The sequence below is a fragment of the Aulonocara stuartgranti genome, assembly GCF_965226115.1.
Source record: "Aulonocara stuartgranti genome assembly, chromosome: 14".
NCBI lineage: Eukaryota > Metazoa > Chordata > Actinopteri > Cichliformes > Cichlidae > Aulonocara > Aulonocara stuartgranti.
The window spans coordinates 36,041,491-36,068,844 of record NC_138950.1 but is presented as its reverse complement, the minus strand read 5'-3'; the positions used below and the strand labels follow the sequence as shown (position 1 = coordinate 36,068,844).

General features: G+C 41.3%; 1 protein-coding gene across 7 annotated transcripts in view; it reads right to left on the bottom strand.

Annotated features, from left to right (window-relative positions):
* fat3a (FAT atypical cadherin 3a) overlaps positions 1 to 27,354 on the bottom strand; it is a 179,533-nt gene that overhangs the window by 16,891 nt on the left and 135,288 nt on the right. For 5 of the 7 annotated variants that reach the window (XM_082502087.1, XM_082502088.1, XM_082502091.1 and 2 more), the window contains 6 exons: positions 24,124 to 24,261; positions 16,719 to 16,862; positions 16,008 to 16,205; positions 6,303 to 7,104; positions 5,892 to 6,026; positions 5,603 to 5,757 (listed from right to left, as the gene is read on the bottom strand). In XM_082502087.1, coding sequence (XP_082358213.1) covers positions 5,603 to 5,757; positions 5,892 to 6,026; positions 6,303 to 7,104; positions 16,008 to 16,205; positions 16,719 to 16,862; positions 24,124 to 24,261 — 1,572 coding nt within the window. Of the gene's footprint in view, positions 1 to 5,602; positions 5,758 to 5,891; positions 6,027 to 6,302; positions 7,105 to 16,007; positions 16,206 to 16,718; positions 16,863 to 24,123; positions 24,262 to 27,354 lie in introns of those variants that run through there. The other 2 variants (XM_082502092.1, XM_082502093.1) reach the window with 2 other exon arrangements.

Below are 27,354 nucleotides of genomic sequence, written 5' to 3'. Positions count from 1 at the left end.
TTTCCATAGATTTTCAGTTGGATTCAGGCCAGATAATTGGCCGGGCCATTCTAGCAGCTTTGTTTTCTTTCTCTGAAACCAATTTTGAGTTTCTTTGGCCGTGTGTTTGGGATCATTGTCTTACTGAAGCGTCTACCATTGTCATCCTGGTACATGGCAGTAAATGTTTTTAAATTAAGAATATCCCTATACATTTTTCCATTCATCCTTTCTTCAATTATTTGAAGAGTGCCAGTACTGTTTGCTAAAAAACAGCCCCATAACATGATATTAACACCTCCAAACTTTAATGTTGATATGGTGCTTTTGATTGATGTGCAGTGCCTTTTGACCTTGTGTGTATTATGGCCTAGTGTGTATTAAGGCATTCAAAGAGTGCCATTTTGGTTTCATTGGACCAGACTGTGAAATCCTCCCAGTATTTCACAGGCTTGCCTAAATTTTGTTCAGCAAACTTTAAATGCCCTTCATTTAAAGTTTAGGCCTATAAAGTGTATGGCCTTGTTTAGAAATTCTGCTGTAATCAATTCCATCAGTATGTTTTCCAACAATAACGTGGCAAAGGTCTTAAGAGAGCTCATTGGTTTTACTCAACATTAGATGCTCTTTGTGTGAAACCTTGGTAATGAGGCACTACTTTTATAGGCCATCAATGAGGACTGAAGCTACTGATATTAATTTGCACTAAGTGGCAGGATTGTTTTCCAGTTATTGATAGATTTCAGCTACTGTCATGACCTTCCATGCATTTTAGCACCTCCCTTTTTTCATCTATTCAATACTCCTTCCCTGTGTAGTTTCTCATTATTACACAAACTAAATTTGTGAACATCTATGGTTTGACTTTGCATGTGTGGATTGGATGGGTTGTATACATAGTGACGAGAAGTAGTAATCTCATAATAATAAGGTAGTATTGATTAATGCAACATGTGAATATTCTTTTTTGAAGGTAAAACTGAAGGTAACACACTATATTTAATGGAGTGGCTTATTATCATTAAACAAGGGTGACAGTTTCTGTATAATAACTTGGAATCAAAGTTGCAAAATGCAAACCTACTATTAAGAGCCTACTAGATTCTTTGTGAGAAGAGTGTCAAGCCCTTCACAGAGACGGGCCCAAATGCCAGACACAGACACACACTGAAGGCCATCACCATGGTAACTCATTGACTTCACTGCTGACAGAAGTGCAAGCCAATGAGAATGAAAGAGTTGATTCATTTGAAAGTTATCATTTCATTGGTTAATCATAATTTCCTCTCTTTCTCTGCCTTTGCTATTGGCTGAGATTTTTTATGTTACCTCACATCACATGCTTATCTCTCTTCCAGTTTAATGGTTATTCACTATATTGCTCAAAGTATTCACTCACCCATCCAAATCATAGATCCAGGTGTTTGAGTTACATTCATGGCCACAGGTGTATACAACCAAGCACCTAGGTATGCAGATTAATTGACAAATTTTTGTGAAATAATGGATCAATAGCGTGCAGAGTTTGCAAACTTTCTGCAGAGCCAATTTCTACAGTCCTCCAAACTTCTTGTGGCCTTCGGATTAGCTCAAGAACAGTGTGTCAAGATCTCCATGGGCTGCATCCAACATTACATCAGATACAGAATCGTTAACGATGCAACCACTAGACCAGGGGTGGGCAATCTCAGTCCACAAGGGCCGGTGTCCCATGTGTCCTCGAACCAACACAGCTGATTTAAATGGCTAAATTAGCTCCTCAACATGTCCTGAAGTTCTCCAGAGGCCTGGTAACGAACTAATCATGTGATTCAGGTGTGTTGACCCAAGGTGAGATCTAAAACCTGCAGGGACACCGGCCCTCGAGGACTGAGATTGCCCACCCCTGCACTAGACAGTGGAGAGGTGTTCTTTAGAGTAATGAATCACACTTCTCTGTCTGGCAATCAAATGAATGAGTTTGGATTGCCCGGAGAACCGTAATTGTCTGACTGCACTGTGGCAAGTGTAAAGTTTGGGGAGGGATTGTGGTGTGGTGTGGATGTTTTTAAGGGGTTGGGCTCAGTCACTTCGTTTTTGTGAGAACAGTTTGTCAGTGTGCAGCTATCACATTACTACTACATGTGCCCAGCTACTATATTAGGTACACCTGCATACCTTGCAAATTTATTTGGCATATCTGTGGCTGGCTGTTTTCTGTGGCTGGCTAAATGCATGATCCCTCTGTGTGCCTATTAAAATGGTTGATCACAGTTTTTTTTTTTTTTCAGGTTTTGTAGCCTTTACCACTAAAATTTTAGTAGGAAGCCACATACCAAGTCCAGTACTAGCAGCAATCCCACTGCAGTTTGGACTTGACTAATCCAAATACACATGAACCACTGTTCATCTTTAATGGTAATAATGACTCATAACTTCTTAAAGTTTGCTTTAATAGGCTCTCAACATGGAATTAGAAAGAAATATCAGGTTTTGTAGTCCTGTTTCCTGGTTATTACACAGAAACTACCAAATGTTTTTATAGGTTATAGGTCACACCATTCACATATTAGTTACAATGTTACCTTCAAAATAATTCCAGGGTTATATTATAATAATAGTGTAATATGTTAAAGCATCAACCAATATTACCTTATTATTACAAAAATACTACCACAAAGCAGTATAGAAAAATTCTCTATTGTTAGCAAAATATAACTATACTATTGCTAACTGGTTTTGCCCCATACTCATGTTTTTTTCCCCACAATATTAGTTCCTATTTTGGTACAATTATTACCCAGTTACATGAATTTCAATGTAATATTACACAGCTATACCTGTGTGTCAATAATATGTATCAACGGTAGTTGGCTACTACATGGGTATTAATTTGGTAATTAAGTGGTATTAATGTGCTATTTCCATATTATTGCTTTCTTATTTCGACCTTAATTTACCACCTTATTTCTGAGTCATAATTTAAAGCCCTATCACTGAAATATCGACTTATAATATAAACTGCTCCATCATGTTTTGCTGCTTGGTTATTTCATTCATAGATGGATCAGAACTATACTAACATTCACATCAGTTGGGCTATACATTGACATTGTCGTGTTGACTGCAAACTCATGAGGATAAAATGAAGATAAAATAGTCTGTCTTTAACAGTCAGATATTGCATTGGTCTCTAATTAAAAGAATGCAACATTCCTGGTTCAAAGTTGTGTAGCAATCTGTAACCTCAGTTGAACCATTTTGTTTATAATAGAGAGAAGTAGCAGTGGAGATAAAGTTGCTGAGAGTTCTGCAATCCTATGAGCTAGCTGTCGCTCTGGATCAATTGCTAAAGTGTGGTATTAGCACCTAGTAGTCGTACAGGTAGTGCAGGGGTCTTTTGTCCTTATAGTGCGGCTCCGCGTGGTTTGGGAAAATAAATTAGAAGTATTTAGCTGAAGTGTATTTTATTTCTGTTAGTTATTTTTTTAACTTGTAGTTCTAAATTGGAAGATTGTTGTGACATTGTAATATAAAAATAAAATGATATTTTATTATTTTTTCATCGCTCAAAATAAGCGTCACACTCGCGGAAGCCGGTGTACCCGCCGAAACGCCGTGCATTTATCAAGACTTTCAACCCCAGGTAGGCCAGTTATGGATCTTCGGGTCCACATTGTCAGCAGCTATTCTCCACCGTGAGAATGTTAAAAACAAACACCGCTCACGCCTCACAGATGGCAGCTTACAGTCCTGCGTAAAGATGAAAGTACAGCCCCATTGTAAACATATCACGGCAGACCCGACGATGTTTCCATGAACATGCTTTTCAGCATCTCTTTATTGACCAATTTTCACACACTGTTGCTGTACGCATACAGCCGGCTGTAGCTTTTCAGCTCACAGCCCGACATATACCAACAACAGCATAGATAGCACAGACGTTAAGGTGGCGAGTCGTGATTGTGGGTGCTGCTCTGGTGCGTCCGCCTCCCCTGCAGCAGTGCTGCAGACCACACCCGGCCACACACATTAACCAGGTAAAATACATATTTAGGCAGGATTTTGCAAATATTTATTTTTAATTTTTTAGCAGCATAGTGCTTTTTTTTCAATTATTTTTTAAAAGTCAGGTCAAGGCTCCAAAAGCCCAAAGGCGATATAAGGGTGGCGGCTCACAACAGTTTTTGTTTGCTACATGGATCATTTTAGTTCAGCTGGGTGTCTTTCCTTTTGTTAGATTTCTTTAAGAGTTCAAAATGTCTTAATTACATAAATAAAATGTAATTTTCTCTGTAGCACTTCATGGATTTCATAAGCAACACACCTTAGTTGTTTCACACAAAGCATTAAAGTAAAAAACAATATATACAGTATTATCTTAATTTTAGATGTCAAAAAGTATTTGCGGCTCCCAGTGTTTCTGTTTTGTGTGGAAACAGGGTCCAAATGGCTCTTTGGGTCTTAACGGTTGCTGACCCCTGAGGTTGTGACACCATCAGTTGGATTGACCTGCCATTAGAGGTCAAGCCACAAGCTCCTGTAACTCTTTAAGGGTGATGTTTAGATGTTTGAGATGATGCCATAACTTGTGGTGGCATTTGTGATTGATGACTGTTTAGGGTACATTCCAAAGTGGTGCTGTCACAACTTTCTGCTGCATTTCGAAGCAATGCCATGATGCAGCCTTTTGTACCATGAACTGCTACAAGATGTTTAGTGATGATACCATGAGTTGCCATGGCTGTTTGGGAGTGTTTGAGGCTGAAGTCATGATCTAGTGAGTTTTCAGTGTCACTCTGTCTCTGTTAAAACAGAGACAAAGTTTCAGTTTTCAGTAGACTTAAACTGTTCGCCTCTCTTCCGAATACTTCTGAAATATTTGCGGGATGTTTTATGCAAAGTTTTCATATTATATATCCTTAAAAACAGAAGTGAAATTAGCGCTAACAAAAAAACATGCAAAAAGGAAAAAAAGAGTGTAGAGCCACTGTGACGTTGCACACCGCCATCTTCATGTATCTTATCTTACACTCTTGCTCTGCTTTTAGATTGTTTTAAATTTTCATTTATTTAATCAAATAATTAATTAATCTAATGATTTATTCTCTTCAGTTTATTTTTATCTTCTTATTATGACACGTTATTTATTTGGCTTGTCAATCACCTGTGAAACACTTTGACCTGGACTTAACTGCATGACAGGTTCTAAACACAGATAAGATTATAGCAGCTAAGGTAAACATGACAAACATACATTAAAAAATAGCTTAAATAGGTGGAATGGCGTGCTGCTCAGTAAAATAAAATACAATATGAACAGACTTTTTTAAGTTTTAAGTAAAAACAAAACTGAATTTAATACAAAAAAGTAAAATTAGTTTAAATCAATTTGAACAAAAACAAAGTGATAATATGAACAAATAAAACATAAGCATAGGAAAACTCAATTTAAAAGAGTTTACTAAATGTAGTAAGACTAGACTATTTTAACGACTCAAGAGCTCAGTAGCATAAGATTTAGGCTTCTGTTAATGATATGATATGCTATGATATGACATGATGGGTTACTTTTCAACAAATGACTATCAATAAAATGTCCTTTGCAGTGGTGGAAACACTACAGTAATATGTGTGAATGTACCTTAAGCACAGTGCAGGGCTCAGTGTGTGTGTACATGATAATTCCTTGGCTCTGCAGTGTTCTGATCCTCAGGCTCAGTTTCAACTCTGTTTGCAGCTGGCCAGAGAGTCTGTACTTGATGTAGCTGTTACCTGAGAAACTCAAAGATGAATGTCCTGCACCAAAAATAACAACAACAAATGTTAGACATTACTCTAGAGTTACATTACAGTTAGTTTTTACTTGTTGTTCTTGCATTTTTTAGTTTCATGCTGACTTTGGATTGTTTCTCTTTTGCTGACATATGTACCTGCACACTCTCCAAGTTTGCCTTGTGGACACTGGCATGCATAACGCCCTCTATTGGCCTCTATTGAAACACACTGCATGTCTGGTGGACAGGGTTGGTCCTCGCATTGTTCTGACAGGACAGAACAGCTGTCATCTGTCATACATACACACATGCACACAAAACACAGGGACAGAAAGTAAGAAACTATTGAGAAACGATCCCAATGAAACACAGTAAGAAACAATAGAAGAAACAAAGACAGCAAGGGGAGTTTAGCAAGTACCCAACTCACTCCACTTAACCTAAGCTGCAGTGCAACTGGATAAAATTACTTTAATTTACTTTACCAGTCACAAAGTGCTATACACAAAAAAGGTATCTTACATGTAGTCTAAGGCAAGACTGCAAAGAAAAACAATTCTGATTTACCATTGCATGTACAGCGTGAGGTCCGGTGAAAGCGAGGTGAGACAAAGCTGACCCGTGGGTTACTATATGTAGCGAGATTGTGTGAATCCAAGACAATGCTCTGTTCGCACTGAGCCCCACGACAGTCTAATCCAGAACAGTTCTTATCCAGGATAGCTGATACTCTAAGCACTTCCTCCAGGTTTCGCCGTGATGCACTTAGTTTTTGGGTGAGGTAGGCTGCCTTATAGTATCCACCACCTGCTTTTTCCATGGTGATGAGCATATCCAGCTGTTGCGTCCCTCCAACTGGCTGCAAACTTAGCAAATGCAGTGAGTCCTGCTGTTGAGTAGCAGCACACTGCTGGAGCACATTTAACATGCTTTTCAAGTACAACGCCACAAAGTCTTGTGGTGCCACTCTCTCAAAACGCACTGTCACTGCTTCACGCAACATGTCTGGTGTTGCCTGCTCCACATGCACACTTACGGGTACAGGAACAGCAAAGCGGCCATCACTGACACTAGCATTAAGAAAGTACCTGCCTGCATCCAAACCACCCAGGGCTATGATCTTTCCATCATGAGGACTAATCTTAAAGAGACTACGTTGAGCTGAAGGAGCGTGACCAAAAGTCAAAACATCATAAGGGTCAGCATCGGTGGCATGTAGCTGACCAATCACACCACCAGGAAATTCATCCTCCATAGTAACAATATGAATGTCCAGTGGTACTGCTACTGGTCGATGGAGGCTCTCCTCAATCACCCTGATTGTGAGTATGGAGGAGGATGACAAAGGAGGCTTCCCCGAATCTGTCACCTGCAGGAAAAGTCAGATCAGAAGTCAGAAGTAGAAAAACAACCAATGAAAAATATTAAAAGTATAAACTAGATTAAAAGATATTTGAAATATGCAACCTTTCTTTTACTTTAGCTTTTTTAAATGAGGATATTTCAAAAATATATTTTTTGACATTTCTACCTTTTTAACAATAGCAGTAGACATATAGACAAAAGACAGAAAAGGCTATCAAAATAATTCACCACTAGAATGTACCTCAGCCAACAGGCTCTAACATTTTAAATACCATTTCGACAAACATGAATATATACCATTTTAATTGCTGCTTTAATTTTTTTTTTTTAGCAAGGTACAACATTTTTTTAAACTGAAGAATGTAGAACTTGCTGAGCAGCAGGCATTGTGGCCAAATTGTGACACAGCAATGGTAGATACATGCTTCGCTAAAGTTTGCTGAACTTAAAACCAGTGTTGGGCAAGTTACTTTGAAAAAGTAATTAATTACAGTTACTAGTTACTTCTTCAAAAAAAGTAACTGAGTTACAATATTCTAAAAGTAATTAATTACTTGAAAATAACTATTGCGTTACTTTAAATAAAATGTTTAACCCTCTGGGGTCCAGGGTATAATTGCCCATTTTTAACTGCTTTTGATTTTCCCTCTACATTTCACCTTTAAAAGCTTTGCCTTGTTTGGTATCATCCTTTTCAGCACGACCTAACGTGTCTGAATTTACAGTTATGTTTTCATTTTGACATGCTGTACTAACACAATTGATCTAAAATCAGACAAAAAACATAAAATCCGAGTAGAAAAAGTTATATTTTTTTTTCTCATAATTTTATTGAGAGACAAGTGTACAGTGGTTTACAATGACAATACAATCTGTTCCCCTCACATATTTTTTAGTTTTTCTTACATGAACAGATACGATAACACACACACACACACAGGCACACCCACACACACACTTAAATAAACAAACAAAACAAAACCTAATAAGAAACCCAAAACAAACACAAACAACAAACCCCAAAACACACACACACAAAAAAAAAGGGGGGGGGAAGAGATATGATATTAATCAGCTGGTAGAGCGTGTAATGACTTGCAATAGTCTACGAAGGGGCCCCAGATACGATAAAATTCTCTGTATTTGCCCTTCGCCACAAGGCCTATCTTTTGCAATTTAAGAAATGACATCACATCTCTAAACCAAAAAGAAACTGAAGGTGGCTTTGAAGATTTCCAAAGGAGTAAGATGCAACGTCTAGCCAAAAGTGATGTAAAGGCTAAAATTTTGAAGTGTGTAGGGTCGGTTAGACCAGTGTTGACTGGAAGCCCAAAAACAGCTAGAAAAGGGTCCATGCAGATTTGGGTCCCAAGAGCCTTGGAAAGAATAACTGAATACCGACTCCAGAAGCCATGGAGTCTTGGGCACAGAAAGAACATATGGCCTAGGTCACATGGGGTGGCATGACATCTCTCACACTGATCCATCACTTGTGGGTAAATCTCAGACAGACGAGACTTTGAATAGTAAACCCTGTACAACACCTTGAACTGGATAAGTTGTAACCTGGCACAGGACGTACTATAACGGACATTGGATACTGCCTTCTCCCATTGCTGATCCGAAAAAATTACTCCTAACTCCCGCTCCCAAGCCCCCCTAATTTTAGCAACTGAATGGACATTTAAATCCATAAGTTGTTTATATATTAAAGATATAATTGACTTCTTATTGGGTTTAAGGGATAAGAATTCCTCCCACGGTTGGACATTTGGAAGAAGAGGGTAGGAGGGGAAGAGAGCAGAAGTGCAATGCCGTGCCTGAAAATAACGGAATAGATTGGTAGCCGGAAGATTTGTTTCTGAACACAGGTCTAAAAAAGTTAAGAAAGTACCATCTTTATAGAGATCCTTAAACGTATTAATACCATGACGCTTCCACTGTACATAGGTACCATCAATGAGGCCAGGAGTAAACAGATGGTTCTGCGTGATGGGCATGTGTACTGACGCAGAGATGTACTTAAAATGACTCCTGAATTGTGACCAGACCCTTAGACTAGACTGTACCACGGGATTTTGGGTGAAATGAGAAGGCTTAAGTGGTAGTGGAGAGAACAATAAAGCTTCTAAGGATGAGGAAGTGCACGACAGGCGTTCCAGTTTGCACCACAGCAGTTCTTGAGATTCAAGCCAATGGGTCAATTTGTGAACATGAGAGGACCAATAGTAAAATAAAAAGTTAGGCAAGGCAAGACCACCATCAAATGTCAGTCTCTGTAATAATGATTTCCTCACCCTGGGGTGTTTCCCTCCCCACAAAAACGATGTAACTAGCTGGTCTAACTTTTTGAAAAAAGCTTTAGGTAAAAATATAGGAATACTCTGAAATAACAATCGAGGCAAAATGTTCATCTTTACAGCATTGATCCGACCAATTAGGGACAAAGGTAGCGATTTCCATCTCTGAAAATCCGATTGAATTTGAGTCATTAAAGGGGAGAAATTGGAAGAGTACAGAGAAGACAAAGTACGAGTCACGTTAACTCCCAAATACTTAAAGCCGGCAGGGCTAAGTCTAAAAGGAATGTCAGATTGTTTAAGTGTAAGACTCAAAGAATTTATGGGGAAACATTCACTTTTAAGAAGATTTATTTTGTAACCTGACAGAGAGCCGAACTTGTTTAATAGAGACACAATCGATGGTATGCTAGATAAGGGATCAGAAACATATAGAAGCAGGTCATCTGCATATAAAGACAATTTTACGTCAAGGCCTGACTGGGAAATACCACGAAAATGAGGAAGAGCCTTCAAAGCTATAGATAGGGGTTCAATTACAATAGCAAAAAGTAGGGGGGACAGGGGGCAACCCTGTCTCGTGCCGCATGACAATGAGAAGTAGCCAGAGGAAACACCATTCGTATAGACACTGGCTTGGGGTGCCTTGTACAACAGTCGAATCCATGAAATGAATCTGTCCTTGAAACCAAATCTTTGCAAGACCGCAAAGAGAAAGCTCCACTCCACACGATCGAAAGCTTTCTCAGCATCAAGTGAGATAACTACTTCTGAATTAGTGGTCGAGTGTTGGGAAAGAATGACATTCAAAAGCGTGCGGACATTAAAGAACAGCTGGCGGCCTTTAATAAAGCCATTCTGTTCATCTGAAATAATAGTAGGAAGAACCTTTTCAAGGCGAATTGCTAAAATTTTAGCCAAGACTTTAACATCAACATTCAGCAGTGAAATAGGCCTATACGAGGTGCAAGACGTAGGATCCTTACCCTTCTTTAAGAGAACAGTAATTAGTGCTTGAGACAATGTAGGGGGCAATAGACCACGTTCAAAAGATTCATTATACACTGAAAGAAGTAGTGGGGCTAACTTGTCTACAAATGTTTTTAAAAATTCAACTGAAAACCCATCAGGTCCTGGTGCCTTACTATTGTGCATGGTCTTGATTGCATGCACAATTTCATCCAACCTAAAAGGGGCATCTAATTGTTCAGCTATAACAGGATCGACAGTGGGCATTATAAGACCGTTAAAAAAGGAATCCATCTCAGAGCCGTCAGCAGCAGATTCAGATTCATATAGGGAGGAATAATACGTCTTAAACACCTCGTTGACTTCCTTTGAATCAGAGACCAAGTTGCCTGCCGCATCTTTAATGTGAGAAATTAATCGAGAAGAGGCCTGACGTTTTAACTGATGGGCCAAAAGCCTTCTGGGCTTATCACCATGTTCATAATAAGTCGCACGCGCACGAAGTAAGAGACGTTCAGCATCTGCCGTAGAAAGTAAATCAAATTCGGTCTGCAAGTCAAGTCGTCTTTTATGCAAATCAGGAGTGGGACTGTCAACAACCTGTCTATCTATGTCACAAGTCAAGTCAAGTGGCTTTGTGGCTTTTAGTGGAATGGGCAGAGAAAGAAATTATTTGCCCACGCACATATGCCTTAAGAGATTCCCAAAGTAATGACCTCGTAACAGTATCGCTGTCGTTAAACACCATAAATTCATCAATTGCGGATTTGATAAAGGTAACAAACCCCTCATCCGAAAGCAACAAAGAGTTAAATCTCCAGGGTGAGGAAAAAGAGGACTGGGCTATGAGCTTGATGTCAACGGTAAGTGGTGCGTGATCGGAAATGACAATAGGATGATATGTAGATGACAGTACTTTTGGAATAAGGGAACCGTCCACAAAAAAATAATCAATCCGCGAAAAGGACTGATGTACCTGAGAAACGAAAGAGTACGCTCTGGTAGTAGGGTTAGAAAACCTCCAGGGATCTACAAAACCATTCTGAGACATAAACTCTGAAATAGACTTGGACATAGAGGATTGGGTCAGGGTCCGAGGATTCGAGCGATCTAAGGCAGGATCAATAACACAGTTTAAGTCACCACCCAATATCAAAAGATGAGTATCAAGGGAAGGGAGACTACTCAAAAGTGCATCTGTAAAACCTGGATTATCAAAATTTGGCGCATACACATTGACTAAGAGGACGGGTACATTGTACATGGTGCCTACAACAACCAAATATCTCCCGTTTTTGTCAGCTTTAATCTCAGAGGCTGTAAACTGTACCCTTCTGTTTATTAAGATCGCCACCCCCCTGGCTTTTGAATTAAACATTGAATGGAAAGTATGACCTACCCATGGGCACCTGAGCCTAAGATGATCCCGATTTCGCAAATGGGTCTCTTGCAAAAACATTACATCACTCTTTAAACGTTTAAGATGCGAGAATATTTTAGATCGTTTAATTGGGCTATTCATACCTTTGACATTCCAAGTTAAAAATCTAATACCACAATTGCCTAAGGACTGACCTCATTGCAGAAAGATAAAAGAGAAAATACTTATTTCTTCACCCCCAAAGAAAGAACAAGTGGGAAAAACACACTCACACAAACACACAAACGCAAACCCACAACAACAGAAGTACAGCTTCAGAATAAAAATAATAATAACACGTCAAACACACCCTCCCGCCTCCCCCCTGCACAGCAAAAGCCCCCATCCCCAAACGATGGAGACGGCAGTGCACGCTCCCACCCGGAGCAATCTAAACAAAAACGCTCCCGACTACGAAACGAACCGTGTCAAACCAAAGCTCCAACAGAGTCATTTCTCAATAGATTAAAAGGCACAAATAAAATAAAAATAACCCAATTATATTTTACTATTAGACAGGTAAAACAAAACAAGTGTTTGGCAGAGTAACAAACTTAGCTTACCACAATGATGTTTGGATTTGGATCATGCGCTATTTCAAACAAACAAACATTGTCCCGCTATATTTTTTATCGCGTGGTTATTGTCTTAATATATTCCTTGGCCTCATCTGGCGAGACGAAGTCGCGCTGCATTCCTTGATAAGTGGAATCTTGCCGGATAGAGGATCCCAAATCGGACTCCCTGGATGCCGTGAAGCTGGCGACGGACCTCATTGAAAGCCGCACGGGCCCGCGCTGTCTTAGCGGTGTGGTCGGGGAACACAGAAATGGTCATATTATTTATCTGCACCCTCTGCAGCTCCCTGGCCTTCTGGAGAATCCTAGCACAGTCCGCGTAATAGTGCAGCTTCACAACCATAGCACGGGGGCGTTCACCGGTGTTAGGTTTGGGGGCCAAAGTTCGGTGGACTCTGTCTACAAGCGGCTCCTTCCCAAGCTGAAATGCCTCCATCAACAGCACGGACACATCTGTAGCGGACAGGACGTTCTCCTCTGGCACGCCAACAATGCGTATATTATTGCGGCGAGACCTGGACTCCAAATCCTCGCATTTATTCTCCAATTTGGCCAACTCCTTTGACATCGCATCCACTTTGGCTTGGAGGTGGACAATATCATCCGTGCATGTGGAGAGAGACTGTTCCATCTCCGTAACTGTGCTCCTGAGGCCAGCGAATTCCTGCCGCATGGTAGTTATATCTGAGGAAAGGTCCGTTTTTAGTTGCTGTATGTCGGACCTGATAGACGTGAGATTCTCCGCAAACGCTGCCGTCAGTTCCTTTTTAAACAGTGCTGAAATTTCTTCACGAAGTTCAGAGAGGAGTTCAGCCTTCGTGAATTTTTCCGTATCGACGAGCGGCGTGTCGGGTGACCCAGGCAGTGGCGAAGTTTTACCACGAGGCGGGGATGCAGTTTTAGCAGCAGGCCGCAAGTTCTGCTGAGAGGTGCTTGCGCTCTTATTAACCTTACGCGACATTGTAAACACAAAAAGCAAAAACAGTCTTGTCTCGGAACTATACAAAAAGAAAAAACCCGTCAAAATGTGCCTGGAAATGCTAGATAATAACTAGACTCTGCAGGAGCTACGCTCGGTGCGACCTACGCCATAGTCACCTAAACCGGAAGTCCCGAAAAAGTTATATTTTTACTGTAACAACAACAAACATGTTTAATGAACCATATTTCATAACTTTAAATGCAAATATAAATTGCCAATTTTAAAATCATATGCACACATTTTGCAAACAACAAAGCTATTTGCAGGCATTTACCTTTTACCCCTTTTTTAAATAACCACTTCAAACTATTTACATAACCATCAGCTGTTCTGCATTCAATAAGATGCCACACAAATTATTTCTGTCCACTATAAAGGAGAACATCACAGCCTGATACCTGCAGGTCTGACAGCAGCAGGTGTATCACTCCTATTCTCTACCTGGAGACAGCAGTCGCCTCAATGTTCTGACACACAACACAAAACTATCCACAACACTACACACTAACTACAAAAGACAACACATTAACTACACACTCCAAACATGCTAAATGTTACAAATTTCTCACATCTCAAAACTCGCACTCTCTCTTTTTCTGCTGTCTTTCTCTCTCTCTTTCTCGCCGTCACTCCTAAAACTTCCCCCTCTTCCTAAACAGCCAAATGTCATGTTGCCATATCAGGGCTCGCAAAATTTCAAAATCCCTGGTAGCCCTTCGAATAAAAAAGATAGCAATTTTTTGATTGATGTTTTGTTTGGTTCTAATGGGGGCCTTTCTTAAAATTACTGGTCCCAGTAACAAAGGCGCTTGTCGACTCTGAAATCGAGGGAAAACCAACAACACACCCGGCAGAACATTATGTTATTTACACGGGTGCATATAAGTGGTCCGCATGTGCGCATTCGCTGTCAAAATAAAAGACGCGCACCAGATAAGAAGTTGCAACGCAAGTTTGCGTCCATATAAAAGGCAGTGTTTTTGTCCGCTAGAGTGGGATTTTCATGGCACATTCGGCACCAAATCTCTGTGCATTCATCATTTGTTTGAAGCCAGCTCACCTCCTGCAACCACTTTTCCGAGAATACGCGCTTCTTTTGTGGTTCGGACTCCTTCTGACATTTCTTTGGAGGTGGAGGAACACCAAAGTAATTGCTTAAAGGAGCTTGCTTCTTCGACATCTTTAAGAGTTCTAAACAAATGTCTGTCCTCCTCCAGAAAATCCTATGTACGCAAATATGCGTTGCAACTTCTTATCTTGTGCACGTTTTTTATTTTGACAGCGAATGCGCACCTGCGGACCACTTACTGTATGTGCACCCCTGGTTATATAGCTCGTCATATTGCAGCCACAGAAATTCATTTGTCCATGAAACCATAAAGCTGCACTTTCTTTTTGCCTTATAGTCTGATTTGTCATAACTTTTCCGTTTTGTGGTAATCTTTTCTTTGGCTGTCACTTCTTCACCCTGACCTGTCTTATTTGGCTCAGCAGAACTAAAATATATATCCTGCTGCTTTTACACACGCACTCACATAACGCTCAGCGATTCTCTGCACGATCAACCTCTCACATGTTTAAGCTTGCTGCGGGAGATTTCACTTAGTAGTTAGTAAGCTAACGATTAATAAGACGATGTCAGAGGAATTGGTGCACAAATTATCATCACTCACCAATCAGTGCTGTCACTCTCTATACACAGTTCGCGCGATTGCAAAGTGAAAGCAAAAAACAAGCACAAATTCAAACGTGATTTCAATATGTCACATATTGACAGTGGCTCACCGATGCCAATGATATAATTACCCAGCTACATTTCCGAAAGAATGCAAAAGCATTGACATATATTTTTCCTTCCTATGATAGCCCGACGGGCAGGGCAGAGATAGATTTTGGTAGCCCGACTGGAAAAATCGCTATCCCCGGGACGTCGGGCTAGCGATTTTGTGAGCCCTGCATATCATTTTTGATTGGTCGGCATGGTGCATTTTTCCACCAAGACCAAAGGGCTTGCGCTGTCCTTAGACGTTAAACGTGACAAAATTATTCAGGAAAAAACGCTGTGTATATATTGTTTATCATGACTCTGGTTTTACGTGGCCTATCAATGCAATTTAAAAACTGGTATATATCACCTTGTTGCTTTGTCATCTTGAAGTAGTCATGTGATTGGCTTACCATGACTACTTTATTCTTCCTCAGTCAAACAGCAGCACTCATGCAATTGTTTTGTCCCCTTAGTTCCAGGTGTTGTGCCAAAAAGTGATTGTTGAGCAGACAGTGATTGCCATCTGCGGGAGCACTCGCAGCTGCTTAAATCTGTAGCGTACAGATTACTTACGTAGACAGCTACTTCCGTGCAACTGATATAAGGTGCGGTAAGCTGAACAGAGCTTCAACCGTCTGTTTGCTGAAAAATAGTAACGCGACCGCACCTTATTTTCTTCTTCGTAACGGTAACGGCGTTGTAACGATAGAAATTGTAATAGTTAGATTACTCATTACTGAAAAACGCGGTTTTTCAGTAATTACAGTAATTGTAACGCTGTTATTTCCATCACTGCTTAAAACTTAAAACACTATCTTTTACAATAGTATGACAGTAGAGAAGAATGACTGAAAAAACTTTGTGTGGTGTAAACAACAATTTGACTCTACCTGTATCTGAATTACATATTCTGTTGCCAGGTCCCTTCTGAATACTTGATTGGCTACTAGTGTCCCATCTTTTTCCAATACAAACTCCCTCCCTTCATTTCCCAATAAGATACGGAAGTCGAAGGGTGGGCCATTTTGAGAGGAGTCCTCATCAATGACTGACAACTGCAGGATACTGGTACCAATTGGCTTGTTTTCCTGGTCAAGGGAAGCCAAGACGATGAATCATTATATGCATTTCACGTTCAGTCATAATTCCTAAACTGAATTTAAATCTTATTAAAATTAAAATTAAATGAAAAATACACATCTGAAAAAGAATCTACAGGAGTGTAATCAACATTCCGGCAGAATAAAACAAATGTATAGTCTTTTAATAGACTATTTCAGGTTCAAGGGTCATTCATAATGTCATTCTTCATGAGAAACATGACAAAATAAAATGAAGTAGGTATCTGTGCTCATAACAGTTATAAATAGAGATGAGAATTTTTTTTATATGCTTGGCCTGTGTTGCAATATCAGATTTCACAGCAACTGTAAGCTTTCCTTTTTTTCACTGACTAATTTTTAGAGATGCTGATATAGGGAAGGGGACAGGCGTACTTAAAGCACTGACTTAGGAATTTAAGTACTATAGTTCACCTGAATTATTACATGATATTGTTATATTTGGGTTCAACTGAAGATTGTGAGGATTATTAAGATTACCTGTATGACAGCAGAGAGGTTGGCCGGTGAAAAGGTGGGTGGATTATCATTGATGTCAGAAATGTCTATGTTTACCATCACAGTGGAGGACATGGCAGGGGTTCCACTATCCAAAGCTCTTATGGCAAGTGAGTAGCTGGGAACCTACAAGGAAAGAGACAACAGAAGATATCCAGACAAATCAGGAATGAAGCATTGGCGCCTAATGGTGAAGCCAGAAAATCTACTTTTGTAGCAGCACAGTGAAGTTTTCATTTTTCATTCAGCTAGTTTCAAATTCCCAAACTTTCAATGGAATTCAAATCTGGCCTTTTCTTCTTGACTATAAGTGTCTTTTCCTCTACTTTTTGAGCCATGCCTAGGTATAACTACATTCAGGCACATGAGCAGATTTGGACACATTCACAGATTTCACACCAAAAGAAAATCTATTATTCAACATTTTTTTTAATATGAATTTATTTATTTGTACTCGATCAGGAAATCACTCAACCCATTTTTGGCTGGACTTGAAGGTGCTCATTTTTATCCCCACTGCTTCATACTCAGCTAAAAACTGTTCCCGTGCAAGCTCGATGAAGCCAACAGAACACATAATCTACAAAAACCAATAATGAAATAAAAATAATGAAAAACAAAATTCCACTATAGAAGGTGTGACTATTGGATTGAGTAGATCCTGAACGTGTTCGTTCCACCACCTGACTAAATCCCCTGTCGAGGTCAGCACCGCTGTACACAGTGTGTTTAGAATACTGCTTCCCCCTTCTGAGTTGTCAGACGATTTGCTAGAACCGCTTTGAAGGCAACCAAGAGTCTCCAAACTCCTGCCACACCAGAGTTTTTCCATCAGCCACTAGCACAGCTGCACTCCCCTGAGTCTGCCAGTACCTGTCTGCTGCCTCTGAAGTCCCACAGGCCTGCTAAGACTCCTTCATGATTAGACTCCTTCAGGACTGGTGGCTCCCTTCATCTCCGGTATCCACCAGTGACTAAGCTGAGTGCAGCTGTGCTGGTTCTGGGATTAACACAATTAACCTTGCAGTAGCAGCCAGTTGAGCTGTGGAAAATGGTCATTAGCCTTGTCCATAGCCTCCTTCGGAGTGTAGTCAAAGCTCTGTTGGAGCCAATCGCCTCCTCACAGCGAAATAAATAGTATTGAGCAATCCTGTTATTTTTCCCCAATTTTATAGGCTCCAAACGGTTGTACGAATCAACAATTTCAGTTTCAATAAGAGATTACAGGATGGCCCCAACCTCAGCAACAGGACCACTCTCAGCATTGACCGAGTGCGTTTACTTTTGGAACGGTGCCTTCATTTCGCCCAGGCAGCTCTGAACCCCACATCCAGAACTTTTTGAAATTTGTTGAGAAGGTGAGAGATGTCATTATGGAGGCAGATGAAACCATAGTCTTATACAATGTTACATCTCTCTTCACTTGCATCCCAGTCACCAAAGCGGGATAACCCCAACCTCAGCAACAGGACCACTCTCAGAGCCAACCAAGTGTGTTTGAACTGTGTGTTTATTCCACCTATTTCACATACAAGGGTCAGTACTACAGGCAGAAACATGGGCGTGCCATGGGCTCCCCAGTTTCACCCATCGTGGTTAATTTGTACATGGAAGAAGTGGAAAAGAGGGCTTTGCTACCCTGGAACACCACCAAGTCATTGGTTCAGGTATGTGGATGACACCTGGGTGAAAATCAAATCTCATGATGTTCCAGAATTTACAGATCACATTAACTCGGTGGACCAACATATCAAATTCACCAGGGAGGATATGAAAAGTGGCAGGCTAGCCTTCTTAGACTGTGAGATTTCCATCAGTAATGGGGGACATCTAAAAGCTAATGTGTACCGGAAACTTACGCATATGGATCAGTATTTAAGGTTTGACTCTCATCATCCACTGGAGCATAAACTGGGTGTCATCAGGACGCTACAACACAGAGCGTAAACATAGTTATCCCAACTGGACTTTTGTCAAAGCTGGGAAGGCACCAAAAGAAAGCTCCAGCCGAGAAGGACAACCGCTGACTAAGCAAAAACCTGTAGTGATCCCGTATGTGTCGGAACAATTGCATTTTTTCTAAGCACCATGTCTCTGTGGCTTTTAAACCCCAAAACACGCTTCGCCAAAAATTGGTCCATCCCAAGGATCGGGTCCCTCGACACAAACAGAGTAACATAGTGTACACTGTTAAGTGCCAGGAGGATTGCCAGGATTTATACATAGGGGAAACCAAACAACCTCTGGCGAAGCGGATGGCACAACACAGAAGAGCTGCCTCGTCAGGCCAGGACTCTGCAGTAGGTCCTGACTCTCCCAGGACCTACAGGCCAGTGGAGTGGACACTCTTTCAATGATGAGGATGTATACATCCTGGACAGGGACGAACGCTGGTTTGAGAGCGGAGTCAAGGAGGCCATTTACATGAAAAGGGAAAGACCATCGCTGAATCGAGGAGGGGGCCTAAGGGTACATCTTTCACCATCTTACAATGCTGTGTTTGCAGCCATTCCCCAACTCTCTGTGAATGGTACTCGTAGCCATTGATCAGTGGTTGTTGATCAATGGTCATGAGAATTTGCATAATTATGATGAAGGTGACCTCCCAGCCCATTGTTCCTTCAGTGGGCTGGTTTCAGTCATTATGCAAATGTACTATTTATAACACTGGGGAAACCTGCAGTCAGCTGAGACTGAAGAAGTCACTTGGATGAGTGACGAAACGTTTCTCCCACTGAAAACGCTACGTCCAGATGAACAGAATCAACTTTTGGAGACTTTCTTAAGTGTCTGCAACTGTGACTGTTACAAGATCCTGTTCAGGGAGGTAGCTGTGCTCTGTTCTTAGAGCCACTAGCCTTTATCCTATATTCTTCCAGTATTGCTCTGTCTCCAGCCTTGAGGTTCTTCTCATATTGTTGTCCTACCACAGAGTACACCTTGGATGGTTCAGTAGTGTACAGCTGATTTATTCCCTTGCCTTCTATCTCTCTGGTATACCTCTTCAAGTGGCTGCCCAATGCTGTGAGTGTTTGCTTGGCAGTGTCCAAGGCCTCAGGTATAGAAAGCTTGCTGTACATCTTAGGTATGACTTTCTTCATCACAGCTTTCTGCAGCTCCGATTATTGATTAACTTCCTTCCATACTGCTTTGATCTTTGCCACTAGTACTCCATGGGTGTACTGCTTCTTCTGGCTGATCATTTTATAGCCAAGCATCTCACGATCACTGCTGCCGTAGTGTCGTAGTGTTGGTTTTCGATGATCGTCACAACAGGGATTGTAAGTAATGCTGCATTCATGTCTTCTACTAGAACTTCAAAGGGTACTTCATGTTGGGGGCAGGAATAGCTCAGTAGGTAGCGTGGTCGCCTCATAGTCGGAAGGTCAGAGGTTCGAATCCACTGAACGGCTACCCTGAGGTACCCCTGAGTAGGGTATCATCCTTACACACTGCTCCCCGGGCACCTGATTAGTGGCTGCCCACTGCTTCACTGAATAAATGGGTTAAATGCAGAGAGAGTAATTTCCCCACAGGGATCAATAAAGTATACATTATTATTATGTTGTCTTGGAAAACGGCCACGGAGGTTCCAGGTTCAACTCCCAGGCTGTAGGAGATTTAGGGTAGGTGAATGACCTGAACCTGTTTTTCAGCAGGTTTGACCAGACACTCATCCCTCCTCCAGCCCAATCACTTCTTCTGCAAATGCCCTATTTTTGACCAGTGCCTGCTTTTCTTCCATGACTGCACACCTCTCAGTCCTCAACTTCAAAATACTCACAGCTCCCCTACCACTATCCTTTCAACACTTCATGTAAGGAACAAGCTGGAGAAGACCAAATGGTAAATGGCCTGTATTTGTATAGCGCTTTTCTAGTCCCTAAGGACCCCAAAGCGCTTTACACAACCAGTCATCCACCCATTCACACACACATTCACACACTGGTGATGGCAAGCTACATTGTAGCCACAGCCACCCTGGGGTGCACTGACAGAGGCGAGGCTGCCAGACACAGGCGCCATCGGGCCTATAGGCAACGGATGAAGTGTCTTGCCCAAGGACACAACGACCGAGACTGTCCAAGCCAGGGCTCGAACCGGCCTTCCGATTACAAGGTGAACTCCCAACTCTTGAGCCACGATCGCCCTAATCAAGATGCGAAATGCTGCAGGTCCGAATCACATCAGCCCCAGGCTCCTGAGGTACTGCATAGACCAACTGTGTGGCATCATGGGATACATTTTCAAAATTAGCCTGAAGCTAGGGTAAGTACCACGGGTGTGAAAGACCTGTGTGGTACAGCCTAGCATCGGGGTGGATGATGCCATCATCTATCTCCTGCACTGAGCTTTGACCCACCTGGAGAAGACTGGAAGCACTGTGAGGACACCATCCAGCATGGACTTCTGAGGGACATACTGGGGCTGTCAGGAGCAGACCACTTACTGTCCCAGTTGATACTGGACTCACTGGCTGCCCACAGTATGTGAGGACACAGGGCTGTATCTCTGACAGCCTGGTCTGCAGTACGGGGTGCCCTGCAAAGAACTGTGCTAGCATGATTCCTGTTCACTCTCTACACTCCAGACTTCTCCATCAACCGTCTAGGCTGCCATCTAAAAAAGTTCCCTGAGGACTCATCACAGATGAGTCAAGCAGTGTACAGACAGTGGATTCAGGATTTTGTGGACAGGTGCCGGCGGAACCATCTCCTGATCAATGCGAGGAAAATCAAGGAGCTAGTAGTAAATTTCCACAGAGGCAGACCCTGATGCCCCCTTGACTCAGTGTAGGTTGTAGGAGACGAAAGAAGTTACTGTTGGAGCATTTCAATGATCACAAAAAAGACAGGAAAAACTAGAGGCTGCATGTAGAAGGACATATCCATAGACTTTTAACTGTACATTGCAGCAAGAAGTAAGATTCAATTATTTAATTTCAATTATATATACATTGGGGCAAAAAAGTATTTAGTCAGCCACCAATTGTGCAAGTTCCCCCACTTAAAATGATGACAGAGGTCAGTAATTTGCACCAGAGGTACACTTCAACTGTGAGAGACAGAATGTGAAAAAAAAAATCCATGAATTCACATGGTAGGATTTGTAAAGAATTTATTCGTAAATTAGGGTGGAAAATAAGTATTTGGTCACCTCAAACAAGGAAAATCTCTGGCTCTCACAGACCTGTAACGTCTTCTGTAAGAAGCTTTTCTGTCCCCCACTCGTTACCTGTATGAATGGCATCTGTTTGAACTCATCATCTGTATAAAAGACACCTGTCCACAGCCTCAAACAGTCAGACTCCAAACTCCGCCATGGCCAAGACCAAAGAGCTTTCGAAGGACACCAGGAAAAGTATTGTAGACCTGCACCAGACTGGGAAGAGTGAATCTACAATAGGCAAGCAGCTTGGTGTGAAAAAAATCAATTGTGGGACCAATCATCAGAAAATGGAAGACATACAAGACCACTGATAATCTCCCTCGATCTGGGGCTCCATGCAAGATCTCATCCCGTGGGGTCAAAATGATCATGAGAACGGTGAGCAAAGATCCCAGAACCACACGGGGGGACCTGGTGAATGACCTGCAGAGAGCTGGGACCAAAGTAACAAAGGTCACCATCAGTAACACACTACAACGGCAGGGAATCAAATCCCGCAGTGCCAGACGTGTTCCGCTGCTGAAGCCAGTGCATGTCCAGGCCCGTCTGAAGTTTGCCAGAGAGCACATGGATGATAAGGCAGAGGATTGGGAGAATGTCATGTGGTCAGATGAAACCAAAGTAGAACTTTTTGGTATAAACTCAACTCGTCGTGTTTGGAGGAAGAAGAATACTGAGTTGCATCCCAAGAACACCATACCTACTGTGAAGCATGGGGGTGGAAACATCATGCTATGGGGCTGTTTTTCTGCCAAGGGAACAGGACGACTGATCCGTGTTAAGGACAGAATGAATGGGGCCATGTATCGTGAGATTTTGAGCCAAAACCTCCTTCCATCAGTGAGAACTTTGAAGATGAAACGAGGCTGGGTCTTCCAACATGACAATGATCCAAAACACACCGCCCGGGCAACAAAGGAGTGGCTCCGTAAGAAGCATTTGAAAGTCCTGGAGTGGCCTAGCCAGTCTCCAGACCTCAACCCCATAGAAAATCTGTGGCGGGAGTTGAAAGTCCGTGTTGCTCGGCGACAGCCCCAAAACATCACTGCTCTCGAGAAGATCTGCATGGAGGAATGGGCCAAAATACCAGCTACTGTGTGTGCAAACCTGGTAAAGACCTATAGTAAACGTTTGACCTCTGTTATTGCTATCAAAGGTTATGTTACAAAGTATCGAGTTGTATTTTTGTTATTGACCAAATACTTATTTTCCACCCTGATTTTGTCACGGTTCTGGGTCCGTTGGACCCAGTATTCTGAGTTTATTGTGTTTTGATTTAAGTTTGCATCAGGGATTGTGTTCTTGTTCTCTTGTCGTGTTGTGGTGATGATTATGTCTATTATTAGAGTTCCATGTTTCTGTTTATCTGGGTTTAAGATGTGGGTTTAGTTTCATATGTCATTTCCTGTCTGTCTCTCGATGTCGAGCCTGCGTGTGATGTTTTATTGTGAAGGTCTGCGTCTCATGTGAGTGTGTTCAGTTTTACCCCGGTCTCATCTTACTGATTGTTCCCAGCTGTGTCCACCACCTGTGTGTAATTCCCATGTTTCTCTGTGTGTATTTAAGTCGTGTCCTCCGTCATTGTAGTTGCTGGTCCGTCTGTGTATCTACCATGTCGCACCCGTGTGTTCTCCCTGCTGTCCATCGTCATTCTCCTCTGCTCGTTCTCATTCAGGTTTGTGCTTTGTAGTTTAGTTGTTTTCCCAGTATAGTTTAGATTGAGCTCCATTTGCTGTTTGTCCTTATTTTGTGCTCAATAAACCACCCTCACTTCTCCACTACTGCCTGCGTTTGGATCCTCCTTCATTTCCTCCACACGGCTCCTCTCACTCGCCGTGACAGATTTACGAATAAATTCTTTACAAATCCTACCATGTGGATTCATGGATTTTTTTTTCACATTCTGTCTCTCACAGTTGAAGTGTACCTCTGGTGCAAATTACTGACCTCTGTCATCATTTTAGGTGGGGGAACTTGCACAATCGGTGGCTGACTAAATACTTTTTTGCCCCACTGTGTGCATGTATGTACATATATATACACATATACATATATATATATATATATATATATATATATATATATATATATATATATATATATATATATATATATATATATATATGAATGAAGCAATTGGCCTGTCTCCAGTAATTTCACCAAACCAAACTGCACAGAGGATAAGTGGATGTTTTTCTATGTAAAAGTGTGTCCTCACAGTCTCACGGTCCAGTTGCTTGTTGACCTTGATGACTCCACTGAGTGGGTCAATGAGGAACTGGTTGTGTCTGTCTCCACTGACAATGGAGTAGAAGACGGCTCCATTCAGCTGACTGTCCACATCATCTGCTTTCAGCTGTAAATACACACACACATACACAAACACACACTGAGTACATATTTGGTTGGGTAACAATTGCAGTGCTGTCTGTAGTGAGGTTTCTATAATACACTGAAGAATAAGTCTGCGACCAGAGCTTTTCACATAGATATTTCTACCCTTTTCAATTTTTGATGTGCTGTAATGGATCTGAAAGTTGCTAATGTTTAAAGTGTAAGACAATATGGAAAAGATGAGGCTTTTGTAACTTAAACTCTTGAAAGAATTGTGTATCAGCTATATGATGATTGCAGAGGAACAGTTTATTTTTGTTTTAGTCCTAATTTAAACTTGTCCTCAACGTATCCTTGCATGGCTTCTGACAGTGGACTCATCTTTGTGTTTGTCCTGCTAGCCCTCAGTGTAGTATTCACTGCAGTTAATCATAACATTTTGCTAAAGACTACAATATACCTTCAGCAATAAAAGAAATACATAGTACTTGTTTTAATCATTTCTGATAGATTCAGTTGGTAAATTTAATGAGTATTTCTCAGACAAACAGTTAATCATGGTGTTCAACAGGGTTCTGTGCAAGGATCGATAGTTTTCTTATTACCTTATTTAATACTATCAGAAAACACCACATACATGTAAGTTGCTATTCAATTATACCCAGTTATCTTTATAAATTCATCTATAAATCCCAGATGGCACAAAAAAAAAAACTACAAGGATGCTCTAAGGCCATAAAGGTCTTAATGATGTTTAACTCTGGACACTGAAATTAGGACAAAACTGAAATTATCATATTTGGCATCTAGAATTCTCAGAAAGAGTGCCTAACCAGATACTTACAGTAAATGGCATTACCATGGCATCTTGTACTGCTTGAGGAAGCCTGTAGTCGTTTTGACCAATAAAGTGTCCTTTAAATGATAATAATAATAATAATAATAATAATAATAATAATAATTAAGACTGACTTCTTTCATGAGCACCATAATGCCAAAATCAGAAACATGTGTCAGAGGATGTTTCTGGTTTATAAATTCTAGGCTGGACTATTCAACTTCCTTGTCACTAGGGTGTCCAAAAATTTCACCGGGTGAAAAAAGATTATAAGATTAGAACACTGATTATGACCTTTCCATGGAAAGGTGACTGGACTCACAGACCAAAATGCAACAATAGCCTGGTCTGGCTTCGAAACATTTTAGGGGGTTAGATATTTTATTTGAGTGACAAGAAGATAAGTGGTGCAATATTGGGCATGGTTCTATGAAGTAGCATTTCTATGGCCCAAATATGGGATTCATAGCTGCTGGAATGCAGTCATATTACTTCTCGTGTTAATTTGTTGCACATTCAATAATCAATTGTACAATGCCTGCTAGCCCAGTATTCCACTGTTATATTACTTCTGAATTTACATCTGTCTGCATGAACAGAACATTATCAGCCTTTCAAAAGGATGTCAACTGTTCCACCAGAGGCAATATAATACTAGACCTGATAGGGTTTAAAGCGTCAGGTTGACAACCAGGATAGAGGCCAAATGAAGTTAAAAAAAATTGTTAAAAGGTTTAATACAGGCTGTCTGTCCAGAACATTCCTCTGCACTGTCTAACAGGCACTGGCACAATGTCGCTCTCTCTGTACTGTCTGGCAGGTGTTCCAGTCAACAACAATGACACTACCACTACCACTAGTTGAGCAGCTTAAGACAAGTTGCTTGCATCGACAGCACCATTTCCTCCACATCTGTCTCATCATCAGCTACAAACAGTGCATCTTTCATGCCGTTGAATGCTCAACAATAAAACAATGCTAATCCACCATACCGTTACTGACAGCAGGTTGGACTTCCTTTGAAGGGTCCAAGGTGCATGTGGAGGATGTGGACTGAAAGATGGTCAGAAACAGCAAGGTTCAGGCATTTCAGATTGGAAGTGGCAGTGTTGGTGGAGAAAACTAGATCCAGCGTGTTACCTATTATGAGTGTTTTAATGTCACCCTGGCTGTGCCAACACAGCTCCAGGTTATCTTCATCTACCGCCCCCATAAAGTTTGTACTGTGGTCATGTCATAGTTGTCTGAGATTTTCACCTCTCTTTGCTCTTTGTCTCCAGCCTCACTCCTAATTGGTGACTTAAACATTTACTGTATGTCGACTCCAGTAGGTCTTTGTCCGCCAATGACACTTCTGTGACTTCTGGACTCTCTCTTTCACATAGTATATTAAAAGGATCATCAGTTACCTCTGAGTTAGGTGGGACTTTTTATGTCTTTGCACGGTTTTCGTAAGTGCATGCGCGAGGTCAAAAATTGGCTCGCAGGTAACTCTCTCATCCTAAATGACAGGAAAACTGAAATCATCGTGTATGACAGTAGTATTCCTAGTGGCCAACTCTGTGGTGCCTCTGGTTCCTTTGATAGTTTCCTCACCGACACTCTTAGTGACCTGGGGGGGTTTTTGGATAACTCTTTTAATCTCAACAAGTGTCTTCTGTTGTCAAAACTTGCTTCCATCAATTGCGTCTTATTAGCAAGGCCAGACATTATGTCCCGCATAGAGACCTGGAAAAGCTTATCCACGCCTTTGTGAAATTTAGGTTGGATTATTGCAACTCCCTTTACTTTGGTCTTAACTCTACTCTTCTCCATAGACTGCAAATTGTTCAGAATGCGGCCGCTCGTCTCCTTACTGGTAGTGGGCGGCGTGTCTCTATCACCCCTGTCCTTGCCGACTTGCATTGGCTTCCCGTTAAGTATCGCATTCAATTCAAAATCCTGCTGCTCACCTTACAAGTTATTAACAATATAGCGCCAAGTAAGATCATCTTCTCAGTCACTTTTGGTACAGCCGAGATCCCGGCTGAAGACTATAGAGGTGACCGAGCGTTTGCCTTGGCTGCACCCGTTCTATGGAATAACATCCCCATTGTTATCCACGAGTCTGATTCCATTCAATCCTTCAAATTGTGGTTAAAAACCCACTTATTTAGCCTCGCCTTTTCTACCATTTAATGCTTGTTTGTTAGTTAGTTTAATGCTTATTTCTATCTTCGGTCTATTCTTAACTATTTTAATCATTTTTTACATTTTTGACTGTTTTATCCTTTACAC